This window comes from Labeo rohita, chromosome 23 (genome assembly GCF_022985175.1).
Source record: "Labeo rohita strain BAU-BD-2019 chromosome 23, IGBB_LRoh.1.0, whole genome shotgun sequence".
NCBI lineage: Eukaryota > Metazoa > Chordata > Actinopteri > Cypriniformes > Cyprinidae > Labeo > Labeo rohita.
This window is the reverse complement of record NC_066891.1, coordinates 3,727,408-3,741,788: the sequence shown is the minus strand read 5'-3', so window position 1 is coordinate 3,741,788 and position 14,381 is coordinate 3,727,408. Positions and strand designations below refer to the sequence as shown.

General features: G+C 34.9%; 1 protein-coding gene across 2 annotated transcripts in view; it reads left to right on the top strand.

The window, feature by feature from the left end:
• scube3 (signal peptide, CUB domain, EGF-like 3) overlaps positions 1 to 14,381 on the top strand; it is a 151,692-nt gene that overhangs the window by 119,457 nt on the left and 17,854 nt on the right. For both annotated transcript variants that reach the window (XM_051096811.1, XM_051096812.1), the window contains one exon: positions 9,339 to 9,455. In XM_051096811.1, coding sequence (XP_050952768.1) covers positions 9,339 to 9,455 — 117 coding nt within the window. The remainder of the gene's footprint in view (positions 1 to 9,338; positions 9,456 to 14,381) is intronic.

Sequence of the window (14,381 nt, the reverse complement as noted above, 5' to 3'; positions counted from 1 at the left end):
TAGAACCACTGCTGTCAGTCAAATCGTTTATTAAATGGTTGCGAAGATACTTTTGCACACTAGTACTAGATTTTCGCTCAATCTGGAAAAATCACTACAGTACAATTCTCTGGACTCTCTAGTTCAATTTACCCAAATTTACCCAAATCCTGTAAAGCCTAAAGGAAAACTAAACTTGGCGAAACCTGGTAAGCACATACGACAGGTGATTCTAAACAAGTATGCAAAGTTTTACGGAGTTACAAAACAATATTTCTATGCTAAACCTGTATTTGCAAAAAAAGATAGATAACTATAGATGATTTCATCTCTAACTTAAAGTTGCAGCATCTTGTGAAGCTGTTGAGTCTGACTTCATCTGATGTTCCTTCTGCTTGTTTTTCTTTCTCTCATGTTGGCTGAGTGTGGGAACGGTCTGTGCTCAGCACTTTGGCTGCAGTGAGGGCATCTCCTCCTGTCTGCTCAAATGCCATAACCATTGTTTTAAGGAATGTCAGAATGTCAAGTGATAAAATAATCCGGGACCTTTTGCCCTCGTCTACAATAGACTCCAGAACTGGAGAAAACAGAATTGTCTGGCATTTGTTGTTGCTGGTTTATATTGGAAGTTTTCATAACTTTTTTTTGCCCATACTTAGTTTTAAGAGTTTGTTCAAATCAGTTACCTGAAGCACTTTAACAAGTCAAGTCTGCTTTATTTCTATAGCACTTTAGACAATACTCATTGTTTCAAAGCAGCTTCATATTGATAAATCTTTATCAAATATGAGACAAATTCAGCTGTGAAAGACAATAGTGTCATTATTCAGCTCCAGTCAGTTCAGTGTTGATTCAGTGCAGTTCAATAAGTGACAATGTTGCAAAATTTAATTATAAGACAAATTGAGGTAACACTTTACAATAAGGTCATTTGTCAACGTTAGTTAATGTATTAACTAACATGAACAAATTAATTCTCATCCAATAGCGTAAATGCTATGAAATTCATAATATTAGTGAATTGTTAATTTTAGTTTCGTATTACTGATGAACTATAAAGCATTTGAGTTCTAAGACTCAAGGTTTGATATTTGCACTGCAAAAATAAATTTTTATCCTGTTCAGTATTTTTGCCTTGTTTTCTAGTACAAATATCGGAACGGTGTAAAATCAAGGTACATAGAGAAGTAAAATTGTGTAAGATACTAAGTTCTGTTTACTAAAAAAAAGCAAAATGAAACATTTACTCATATTCATTTAGATACTTAATATTCACTAATATTATAGATACTATAGCACAGACACTATTGGATAAGAATTAAGCAGAATAATAACTCTATTGTCTTTTGAAGAGCTGCTTTAAAGCCGAATCAAATTTGGGAAATACTTCACATTAAGGTTCATTAGTTAACTACATTAGTTAACATGAACTAAGAAAGAATACTTCTTTAGCTTTTATTAAGTTGGCTTGAGAAAGTCAACTTACTGAAATGCTATTTAAACATAATATTCGTCGTCTTCTTCTGAGACTACAATGATCAACTCTAACTCCTAGAGCTTTAACTCTACAAACTCCAAACTCGGCCCAAATCTTCAGGCTGATCTGACCGGGTATGCTGTATCTTTTCTAACTGATCGGACTTACGATTTTCCTACAAATGACAATTAAAATTGGGAAAAATCCCATAGACTTACACTGACAGAATGTTCAAATGAGCAACACTATTCAAACTTCCACTGTCAAAACTCCCAGAATCCTTTGAGACTCGATCAAACTTCTATGTACTGTATTTCTAATCCATTTAAACTTATTCAAACTCATCTATTTATCTGTCTATCTATCTATCTATCTATCTATCTATCTATCTATCTATCTATCCCTAGCAACCAGAATCATGCTAGCAACTTGCTAATCATGGTAGTAACTTGCTAATAATGTTAAAGCATGCTAGTAACATGTTAATCATGCTAGAAACAATGTTAAGCTAGCAACATGTTAACAACATGATATCTATATATCCATCTAAGAATTTCTATCTATCTATCTATCTATCTATCTATCTATCTATCTATCTATCTATCTATCTGTCAGATTAACCTTCAAAACATTCAAGCTTTAAGCTTCAAAAGTACTTTAAACTTCAATCTGTTTTAGACTGAAAACCATCAAACTTTTAAAACTTCTAAAGTCTTTTAAAACTTTTAAATCTTTTTAAGACTTTAAAACTTTTTAAAACCTTTACAACTTTTTAAAACTTTCTGGTCCGTCTTTCTCAAGCCAACTTAAAGGTTGTCTTGACAAACTTTTTTATCTAGTTAATCTTAGTGTTTTTTTCAGCATTTACTATTGCATTATTAAAATCACAAGTTGTGCTTGTTAACATTAGCAATAACAATAGTTAATGCACTGTGAACTAACATGAATAAACAATGAATGACTATTTTTATTAACTAACATTAACAAAGATGAATAAATAGTGTAATAAATGTATTGTTTATCTTTCGTTCATGTTGTTAATATATTAATGTTAACATTTAATGCATTAAATCATGACAAACTAAACTTCAAACTAAACTGTTCCACCTTTGGTTGCAATTATTTATGAAAAGATATAATGCATTACAACATACATTACCCTTTTTCTCATGTAAATGTAACAGAAAACAAGACAAAATCATTTTTGCATTGTAAAAGCTCTCGATGAATAGCAAAGCATGCACAGAAAACCTTTTAGGGCTATAAAACACATAGCCTGTAGTGCATTTGCAAAATAATCATTCCATCAGCTCTATAAATCAGACTGCATAGTCGTCTATGAGGAAACGAGACGTTGGCGCTGAGTGAATGCTGAGGCTGAAGCGTGTAAACAGACTGTTTGCTCTGTGTGAGGATTAACAGCCTCAGTGTTCCCCTGCTGTCATCAGCCCAGCGACGGGACGCGTCCTTCAACGCCTCTCCGAAAGCCTGGAGACATTCCTGGCTCTCTTAAGAGCTTTTTGAGGTGTATTTAGGGGGAGGTGTTATCAGATCCCCAGTATTCTTGAGGTGAGAGCCACTGATAAAGCCCGTATCTGTGCTCTGTAAACAGAGCAGCTGTCATTTCACTCTCACAATGCCATTGTTTCAAGCTGTGAGATTAAGTGGGACCTGCATGCCCGGGTCTATAGGGGTGAAAAAGTCAGAATATCTCACTTGTTGTTTTGTCAGGGGCCGTTTACGTTTGCTCATACTTGGTGAGGAGTTTTCAGCTCGTAACTCTCAAATCATGCCGAGACGTGTGTGATTATCTTAAGTGATTGAACTTAAAATTTTCTTTGGGCAGATGATAAAACTGATATAAAAATCCCACAGAATTGCATTGAAGCCATATCTGAAGACCAGAATTTTAAGGATGCAGGACTCTCTTCATTTAGACCTGAAAAAAATGCACCAACCTAGGACATCCTAATAAAGACCCCAAACTCCCCTGTAACCAAACAGCAATGATCGGAGACATTTAATAATATTATTAATTTGACGCCACTGGCACTATTGGATGAAAACAAAACGTGAGCTAAACTGAGACAAGTAATGGCACTTGCTGTTTTCTGTAGAGCTGCTTAAAGCTGAATCGAAAGAAGATACAATTACATTGAAATTAAATGTAATTTTATGAAAAATGTAACAAAAATGAAGTGACTATACGTTTAAAAGAAGAAAAATGTCTGCCAGTGGCCAAAAATATAATAAACTCACTTAATTTTGATAACATTTTCAGAAAACAAGACTTATTTTCTTAATCCTAAATCTGCTGATGTGAAAAAAGTGAAACTAAAGTTAAATAAGTGTATTTTTATTATGAAAAGATGCACACATAGTATTTTTTAATTTTGATATGAAATATATATTTTTCAAAATATGTTTTACTCTAAAATGGTTTGACTATCAAAGCTGTAAACTGAAACAAGTTTTTTAAAACTAAGCCAAATTTGAGGTTGATATCTCAAATATTAAGCTTTCAGTAAGGTTTTGTTTTGGGCACAGTACATTTTTTAAAATTCGTATTTATTTTTATTTTTAATTTTTATTTTTGTTAGTTTTTCTTACTCCGTTGGTTGATATTTTCTTTTGCTATGTAAGCAAAATAAACTCACTTAATTTTCATAATATTTTCAGAAAACAAAACTTATTTTCCTAACTTTTTAACCAGTTTTTTTTTATTTTTTTTTTTAACAAATTGGAATTGAAAACTTGCTAAATGTTTTGAGACTTGATATGAGTAAAAAAAAAAAAAATATATATATATATATATATATATATATATATATATATAAATGGTCATGTATTTACGAAGGTTAAATAATCCTAAATACACAGTCACACTTTACTATTGAACTGCACTGAAAATGAATGGGAAGCAAATTTCATCTAGTGGAAATGTTTGGTACTGCACCCAAACAAAATCTTACTGAAAACTCATTTTTTTAGATATCAACCTCAAATTTGTAGTTTTAGGGTAAAATTTGTTTTGGTAAATATGTATTTAATGTGGCATTTTTATGTAGTATCTTTTTGTGGATATTTCATAATAATAAACTTAAGTAACTATTTCTTTTTTTTTTTTTGGCAACTTTAATCTGCCAAGTGGCTTTTTAAAACACAAAACAAAACAAACAGACTTAATTCTGTACTTTAAAGCCTTTAAGATTTTTGACAGTTTAAGCTGGAAAATTAATTTTCAGGTCTATGAAAAATGAATAACGAGTAATACATGAATCATAACTATTTCATAAATATCATTACATAGTTAAATAAAAATTAATTATTTTAATAGGGGACAAGTCGCACATTGATTAATAAGCCATTTAAATCATAATAATGAGCCTTTAATTGCCTACATAGACCAATAAGTGCTCAAGTGCGTGCATGAAGCTTGCCACAGCACTATAAGTAATGATTATGAATGTGTCAGGGAAAAACAGTAAGGAGGCTGCATTAACATTTTAATACTTAATTGATAAACTAGTGCTTTCTTTGTTTTGGGCTTAAGAGATGAAGTCGGCGACACTGACTCGTCATCTCCGCAGTAGTAAATGCGCCTGTATGCAAGTTTCATATGGATTACATAATCTGAGAATATTTGTTTTTATTAGAATTGGTTTATTTAAAAAAAGTAGACATTTTGCACTCTTCAGATATATTTTTCATGTCTGTAAGGCAAGTATATATGGAGTTTCGATTAATTTTTGAATAATATTAGTGATTTGACTGCACTGACACTATCAGAAATGAACTAAATTGAGCTGGGTGACAGCTTTTAATGTTTTTAACGGAGTTTGTAAATTAGATATTTGTTCAATACAACAGTTAAATAAGAAGTTAATAATAAGTGACTTACATTGTCTGACTATAACACTATTGCCTGATTTTGTTCACAAAAATAGTCTGAAACGAGTCACAACCGAGCCGCTGTGCATCTCCATTTAAACACAGCAGTGTTTCATTTATGAATGAAGGTGTGTTTTTAAACGAATCTAGTGAGTCACTGCACTCATGCCACCTCTGAGTCTCATTAAACATGAAAATACAGTTAGAAAGATGCCTTTACAAAGGTAAAAACAATATGTATTGTATGAAGCACTGCATAAATATGACTTGACCGTAGGAACAGTGTAGCAAATCCCTTGCGGTCTCCTGGCATCATGGCAAAGGATTTGCACGGACAGGCAGCACTCACTTTTTCCTCAGAAAATCTTGTAATATTTCTAATATAAATAACCCCTTTGATTCTGCTCTTTCTGTTACTATTCCAAGTTTTTTTTTCACGGTACCCACTTAGCACAGAGAACTGAAATGCGCGATGAAAGAATGAGAGAATGCAGCGCTGCACGTACACACACCTGCTGTCAGACCCGCATACTAACGCCCAAACACTCTAAAAATACACTTCCTGGCATCTTAGCAACACAGCCTGACCTTCAAAAACCCTTTTTTATATTTAAAACCTGTTGTTTTAGCTCTGAGGTAAGGTAATAATTGGGTAGTTTCTGAATAACATTTTATTCAGCAATCTATTTTAGGTGCCGTAACTGGTCACAGTTTCTTTTTTCCATTATTTCTAGTCACCTTTTGGTGACACTACCTGTCAAGATTCTGGAAACATATACAATAAGAAAAATCCTTAAAATAGTTTTAGTAGTTTTAGTAGAGCTATAGCCTGTCACACTGAGAGCCCAAAAGTCCATGAACTGCTAGAAAAGTATTTTTGTGGCTTTCCAGTACAAATAACTAAACATTTACTTGAAGCTAAATTACTTAAGATATTAAGTCATTTTTGATCACAATGATGTCACTTTATGCTTAAATCAAGAATATCTGCCAATGCAGATATAGCAGATTTTTTTTTCATTCTAAGTGTGAAGTCACTTAATTTTGATCCATTTTTGGGGCACTTTCCTAATAACGTGCTAGTTAGCAAGTTTAGTGGCTAAACGCGGCTAAATGCGGCTAAAGTAAACAGGCTCGTCTCTCCACAGAGAGAACAGAGGGGCGGGGCGAGCAGAGCTCATTAACATTTAAAGCAACCTCGACCAGAACAGGATGATTTTTGCAGACCCCTTTGGGGTCATCGTATGCCCATTTTCCACAAGTTAATATGATTCTTTAGGGTCTGAATGAAAAGTCTATAACGTGCTTTGGTTAAAATTTCTCAAGGGTAGTGTATATAACACCTTTTTTACCTTGCCAAAATCAGCTCTGCAAAAATCATCCTGTTCTGGTTGAGGTCGCTTTAAATGGTAATGAGCTCTGCTCGTCCCGCCCACCTCTTCTCTTTGTGGAGTGACAAGCCTGTTTAGCCGCTAAACTTGCTAACTAGCACGTTATTAGGAAAGGCAAACGCAAAGATTCATTAAAAAAAAAAACCTTATACTCACTTCTGCTGTAAGTGAAGCTGGATCACGAATGATTTGTGCAAACATAGACGGATATATGTAGATCGGGAGCCGCATTCCCTTCACAAACAAACGTAATCCACTGCATCTTCAGCGGCTCAGATGTCGGGAGTAAATGACGACCACTATGTTCATTATTACATTCAGCAACACAACACCTCAATCACTCAATCGGAGATATTCTTGTCTAACTAACTTGTCTAAACAATGGAGGTCTGACTGTTACAGCTGATCTGAGGTAAGACACTCATGTCAATCAACAATGGTGGGAACGGCCTCTGTCGGTGTGATATTATTTTAGTGTTGGGCGCAATATGCTCAATTTTCATATCGTCCTATCATCAGCCTGTGAGATCGCGATACACTATATTATTTTGCTAATTTATTTAATTATTTACTTACTTAGTTTCATTGCCGGCAAATTAACCAACACCAGCATAAGGCTAAAAGCAGCCTAATGTTTTAATATAACTTAATTTGTGTCTAACATGGTAACAATTTAATGGAAACATTACATATGCTTACATTTCCTTAGTTATTCAAAAAGCAGCTACAGAAAACGAGCAAAGAACATTTACATTTCATTTCAAAGCATCATCACTGACTAGCCTAGCCTAGTCTAGCATGAGTTCATGCACTTTAAAGGAGAAGTCCACTTCCATTTTATTATGACTTAATTTGTATTTAACATGACAACAATTGAATAAAAACATTGTAAGTTACTAATTATAATGCTTACATTTCCTTTTTCAAAAAGCAGCTACAGAAAACGAGCAAAGAGCATCATCACTGATTAGCCTAGCCCCCCCCAAAAAAAAAAAAAAAAAAAACAGTTGTGTTATAAGTGAGTCTTTGGGATTTATTTTAATGATATTTAAATGGACTGCACTGTGACATCATAACATCCTGAAAACAAAAGCTGTAGTCCAAACGAGCCATTCGTTGTAGTTCTTGAAAAGGGATTGTTTAAAAACAAAATATCTCCCTTTGGAGAGGACTTTGAGATTTGTAACTTTGTAGATCTATTTTATGCCCAAACATACACACCACACACTGACTAAAATTCAAAAAGTGAAAAAACATAATAGGACCCATTTAACTTCAAGTTAAATCAGTGTCACATTGCAATCATGTTAAATTTCAAGGAAATGTTGTGCAATGTTGCATACCTAAATCATATGTTATAAATATCTTTTTTCTCCTGCCACAGTATGCATCTATAACTTTCTATGAGTGCTGTTGCATTCATTTGTTTTGATTTCTGCACGAGTCTCTCTCACATACTCACTTAAGTTACGCAAGTTTCATCTGACTCAACATAAATGCATTATCAGTTGCCGTCAAAAAAGGACCGGCACATGTTCACATTGTGTATTTGTTCACTACTCCTGCGTCCACTTGGATGGGTGAAATGCAGAGCATTGGGACACCATTGCACAGGACACCATACTTGGCCACACGTCACATCTTTTCCAAAAAAGACCAAGCAGCACAAGATGGTTGAGAATGTTTAGATATTTGTACTGGAAAAAACATGCCAAAATACTGAGAAACAACAATTTTTGCAGTCTGCTGGTTGTGCCTTCAGTTGCCTTTGAAAAAGAAATGCAGTCTGACTTTTTACACTAAATCCAGGCCGTGTTGAGTCTCAGGTGAATCAGAGGAAGCATGTTGGGTTATTCATTGTTGTCTCTGGAGTCTATAAAGTCCTTCAGTGTTATTCTCCTGCTGAGGCGTTGAGTGATATCCCCCCCACTGCACTCACATTCAATCCTAGAAGTGATGTTCACCAAAGGCAAGAAACAGTGCAGACATCAGCAGGGCGATTTGTTAGATTGAACAAGAGTTTCTGTGGCATGTATTGATTGTGTAACCTTCATTTATGGAGCTGTGCTTTCTCAAGGCCTGACAGATGAAGCTGCTTCTCGATGCCACACTCGGAGGTAACTTGAGGACGATGTGGCCTGAACTGATCTACCAAAATGCTGAGAGCTTGAACAAACAAAAACACAAAACTAAAATTGAAGCTGGACTTTTTTTCCCATGATATTCACTCAGAGATGAGATGTCCAGGGAACTTCTGCAGTAATGAGTGAGGTGACAGTCAACAGAATCCAGAGACCGACCCAAAAGGGTCTTAAGTTACGACACATTCCGTAATAAGGCAGACGGGGGAGCGTTTAAGGCTAAATCATTTCCATATGTCCTGAGGAAATAAGGATGAGGGGTTTAAATACCTCAGCTCTAGCCAGGTAATATGTGCTAATGAACAGCAGAGAGTTTATTAAGACTTTAAAACTGGGGATTCCACCAAAATGATTGATGTCAGATGGAGCGCCACATGTTACTGTTCATCGTGGCTACCGGTTTTCCACACTACGGTGTAAATTCAGTAGTTATCATGTTTGTGTTTCCTGTTTTTGCAGATATCGATGAATGCTCATTCGATCGGGCGTGTGACCACACATGTGTAAACTCACCAGGAAGTTTCCAGTGCTACTGCCACAAAGGTTATGTCATCTACGGCGTGGCTCACTGCGGAGGTAAGCCGTGCATTATGGGAGTTTCTGCGTTGCAAGAACAATGTCCATTTCCTCTGCAGTAAAGAAATGTCTAATAGAAAACTCATGTTGGTTGGTAGGACCTTGGGCAAACACATTCAATGAAAACTGAGACTTTCCTATATAAATGCTCTCCAGTTTCCTTTGGCAGCAAACAAATCTGTAAAGGTTATTCTGAGGTTTGCAACCACCCTATTTTGCAACCAAACTATTTTCTTTGAGTGTGCGAGACTTCCGATTCATTAGCATAAAACTGTTTGAGCTGCAAACTGGTGTGTTTATGATTATGGTAATAGTTTGCAACATAAAGCAGCATAACAGACTGATGTAATGACTGTGGAAACCTTGCACATTAAAGTAGGGCCCTATGAAATCTGTTTTATTCTTTTCCAAATTCCATTTTTTCCATTTGAATCTTTATGGATTCCGTTTTTTTCCTGTTTCAGTTTAATGGTTAAATTAAATTTTTATATCAAAAAGCTTGTCTAATTAATTAAAATCATGAAATTTAAACAGTTTAACATCAATTTCTTAAAAGTTTAAAGGGGTCATCGGATGCCCATTTTCCACAAGTTGATATGATTCTTAAGGAAAAGTCTATAATATACTTTGGTTAAAAATTCTCAATGGTTGTGTAAAACAACAGCCTTTTTACCTTGCCAAAATCAGCTCTGCAAAAATCATCCTGTTCTGGTCGAGGCTGCTTTAAATGTTAATGAGCTCTGCTCGCCCCACCCCTCTCTTCTCTCTGTGGAGAGACGAGCCTGTTTACTTTAGCCGCGTTTAGCCGCTAAACTTGCTAACTAGCACGTTATTAGGAAAGCCGATCGCAAAGATTCATAAAAAACCCTTATACTCACTTCTGCTATAAGGACTGTTACAGCTGATCTGAGGTAAGGCGCTCATGTCAATCAACTATCGTGGGAGCGGCCTCTGTCGGTGTGACACCACACCGACAGGCATCTGAGAATGGCTCGATTTAAAAAAAAAAGGGGATATTATTTTTACAGATTAATTAAAAACCGCTGCATGGATTTTTATCATTATAGGGTAGATTTGTACATACACTGCCAACACACATTAATGTTCAAACAACATGAAAAAGTGAATTTTGCATCCGATGACCCCTTTAATATGGGATTATTTTTGTGCCAATAAGAATGAACGTAACTTTGTAAAACTGAACGTAACTTTCCAAGAAACGATCAAAAATATGCCACTGCAAAAGAAGAAAAACACAATGAAAATGAAAAAACGAACTCAGTCGCACGAATTTAACATGGTCTTCAAATATGCTTCATTCTTTGTTAATGATTTTCAAAGAATCGTTTTCGCGAATCATGGATTCTGAATGCGTTGCCACAGCTTTCGCTTACGCTTCGCAAATTTTCGTTTGCTGTTTTGGCACAAACCTCTCGTGGGGGCGGGCTTAACAGCGATCTACTCTGATTGGCTAATGAGCTTTTGATGGACAGTTGCTCTCTGACCTGGAATCACAGACGGTGACGTCAGTGGCGCGCATATTGCGGTGTGCAATACGTCGTGCTTTGTTTATATTAAGTATTAATGTTATTAGTATTTCACCTAGGGTCGTCTCTTAGTTTCTAAAGATGAGCTCCCAGGAGAGACACGGAGCAGCATCATCTTCCACCTCAGCTTGTCCCTCAGGGCAGCTTGAAGTAAGTTCGTGTTGCTAAAGTAACGTTAATCAATAACATCGATAAAAGTTTTATTCATGTACAGTGTGCAACAGTTCTGATAGTTTCTATAAACAAAGCACGACGTATTGCACACCGCAACAACTTTCCAATATGCACGCCACTGACGTCACCGTCTGTGCTTCCAGGTCAGAGAGCAACTGTCCATCAAAAGCTCATTAGCCAATCAGAGTAGATCGCTGTTAAGCCCGCCCCCACGAGAGGTTTGTGCCAAAACAGCAAATGAAAATTTGCAAAGCGTAAGCAAAAGCTGTGGCAACGCATTCAGAATCCATGATTCGCGAAAACGATTCTTTGAAAATCATTAACAAAGAATGAAGCATATTTGAAGAGCATGTTAATTTCGTGCAACTGAGTTCATTTTTTCATTTTCATTGTGTTTTTCTTCTTTTGCAGTGGCATATTTTTGATTGTTTCTTGGAAAGTTACGTTCAGTTTTATAAAGTTACGTTCATTCTTATTGGCACAAAAATAATCCCATACTTTAACAAAGAAATTACATGTTCAAGGCCCTATGAAATGTTTTATTTTTGCCCACCTTATGTTTTATTGTTACCAAATTCTGTGTTCTAGCATGTCTAAATATTAATTATTTATTCTTACAGTACCCTTGTGAAATGTTTATTTTTCTCATAAATTCTTTGTTGTGTATTTGCCTTTTTCTGGTTATAAAAATGAAGGCTTAAAGCATTAATTTCATTTATCTTTTAATTAATGAAAATTAAAAATATATATATTTTTTGGCAAATAAACAGGATTTACTATTACAATTTTAAAAAACTGAAGAAATATATGATTATTCTTTAAAAATAATGTTTTAATAATTTTAGTAGTAGTGATAGTGTTACATACAGTAATACGTACCTTTACAATTCTGTGTGAATATGATATGACGATGGTTTTACTCAAATGATCACGAAGTGACTCTCAGAGCAGTTCTAAAGATGTTGTTCATGTATTTATGTCCTAATTTAGTGAGACTGTAGACGCTAATATCACCACAAGCATGCGTCTGCGCCATTTATTAACACAGAGACACGCAGCATTCATATTTAAATAGTCGTTTTGCAGCTTAATATTTACAAATATTAGTCAATATGGTGATTTTATTTAAGTGTAATGACCTACTTTTGGTTAATTCATCCAAACGTACTGTCATCATTCCGTGACATTCTGCGTTAAACTGTAAATTCCATTTTTATGACTGGATTCCGTGATTCCGTCTGCGTTTTCCGCATTGCAGAAATCATAGAGCCTATTAAAGTTACAAATGGCCTTGCGCTCTTACATTAACTAGATAAAAAGCAAGTAACCTAGATGTTTCAGGCGTATCTTTGAAATAATGGGTACGTTCACGGAAGTCTTATGAAAGCCTTGTAATGCTATAATCAATTTCAGATAAATCCAGTGCTAAAAGCCATGGTTATCATATCAGTCAAATGGTTTCTTCCCATATAAGTGAGTGGCTCTCGGCCAGAATAGGCTGAATCTCGTTTCAGGGCTGGTTGAGCAGATGAGGACTCATTTAGTGATGGATGTGTCTTACTATTGTTGAGAGGATCAGAAATAATGAATGTATCTCTTTGTCCGTTAGCACTTAGATAACACCCAGATTTATGGACTTCTCTCTTTTGTTTCCAAAGGACGGTCATCAGTTTCCCATTGATGGCTTATCTGCTGGGAAATAAAAGTTAAAGGCCCTGATATACTCACTCTTTGCTTAGAGATAAAATGTTTGCGATACCTTTGCATCAGTATACTGGTACAACTTCAATTTCTACTATGAAGCAGCGCTTGAATGCATTCATGTGTTTACTTTCGTCTGACCTCGACGGACTAAACAAAAGAAATGAACCGGAGAAGATTTCCAGAGCACAACATCATTGGACCAATGGTACTTTGATGGTGTTTACCATCCGGCAAACAGTTTTGAACCCCTGAAACAAACTTCGTTTTGGCTTGATTTTGTTCAAAATGATGCCACACCAGTTTGTTCTTCAACCTCACTTGATATAAAGGGTTCATACAAGGTGCTTAAAGTACTTTGAAAATCAGTTTTTGAAATTTAAGGCCTTTGAAAACCCTTGAAAAAACAATATTCCTGAAGAGGTACTTGAAAAGTGCTTGAATTATTGAAAGGCAGTGTATCTATGAAATAAGTGTTCACTTTTTTTTCAATAAGCACATATCTTTTTATGCAAAATTCACACAATTTTGCTTATGTCAGTTAAACTACCAAGCTACAAAGTCATGTAAACATGGCTGAAGACGTTAAAAGAGGAACAGATGAACCAAATCAATTGAGTCATTTAGGCTGGAACCGCTCTGATTGATTCAAACTTGCAACTTCGATCATTCATTTTTGAATTTCGACATTGCTTGTAATGATTTTAAAAAGCACTTGTAGTGATGGGTAAAACAGAGCTTTTCAAAACTGCGAATCCATCAGATCTTTGAATCCCAAAATGATTCAGTGTTTTGAATTACTCCAGTTGCATCATGTATCAAGAATAATTTGTTTCGCGTTACGTTAATCATTTGATTTAGACTAGATTGGTTCGTAAATCATTTTGCGAAATGAATGATTCGAATCATCAGAAGTTTGGAATTTCGGTGCAGGTTTGCGAATCATTTGATTCAGTTCTGGACTTCAGAGTGCGTATGACGAATCATTTGTTTCAGATCAGGAATTCTGAGCAATTTCCCGAATCTTTTTTTTTTTTTATTATTTTATTTTATTTCCTAAACAGTAGAAAACATTAAACCATTAAGGCAGTACAGTTATAAAAACAAAACAAAGAAAAAAGGAAGAAAGTATACACAAATCCCTTAAGAAAATTAACCGTGGTTTTACTATAGTAAAAGTGGAGTATACTTTTTGTAATACTTTAGTAGTGATACTTTGCATGTGCTTCGCTTTATTTTATTAGTATATTTTATCTCTTTTTATATATATATATATATATATATATATTTTCTGAAAGAGAATACATTCGAATTGAGATCTCTGATTGAAATCCTTAAAAATCTAAAAAGAAGTTCATTTCATTTTCACTATATCTGTACGAACCCTGTTGTAAGGACGTTGATAAAATAGTCCATGTGACATCAGTGGTTCAACTATAATGCTATGTAGCTACAAGTACTTTCTGTGCACAAAAAGAAATTAAATATCTTAATTTATGTTGTG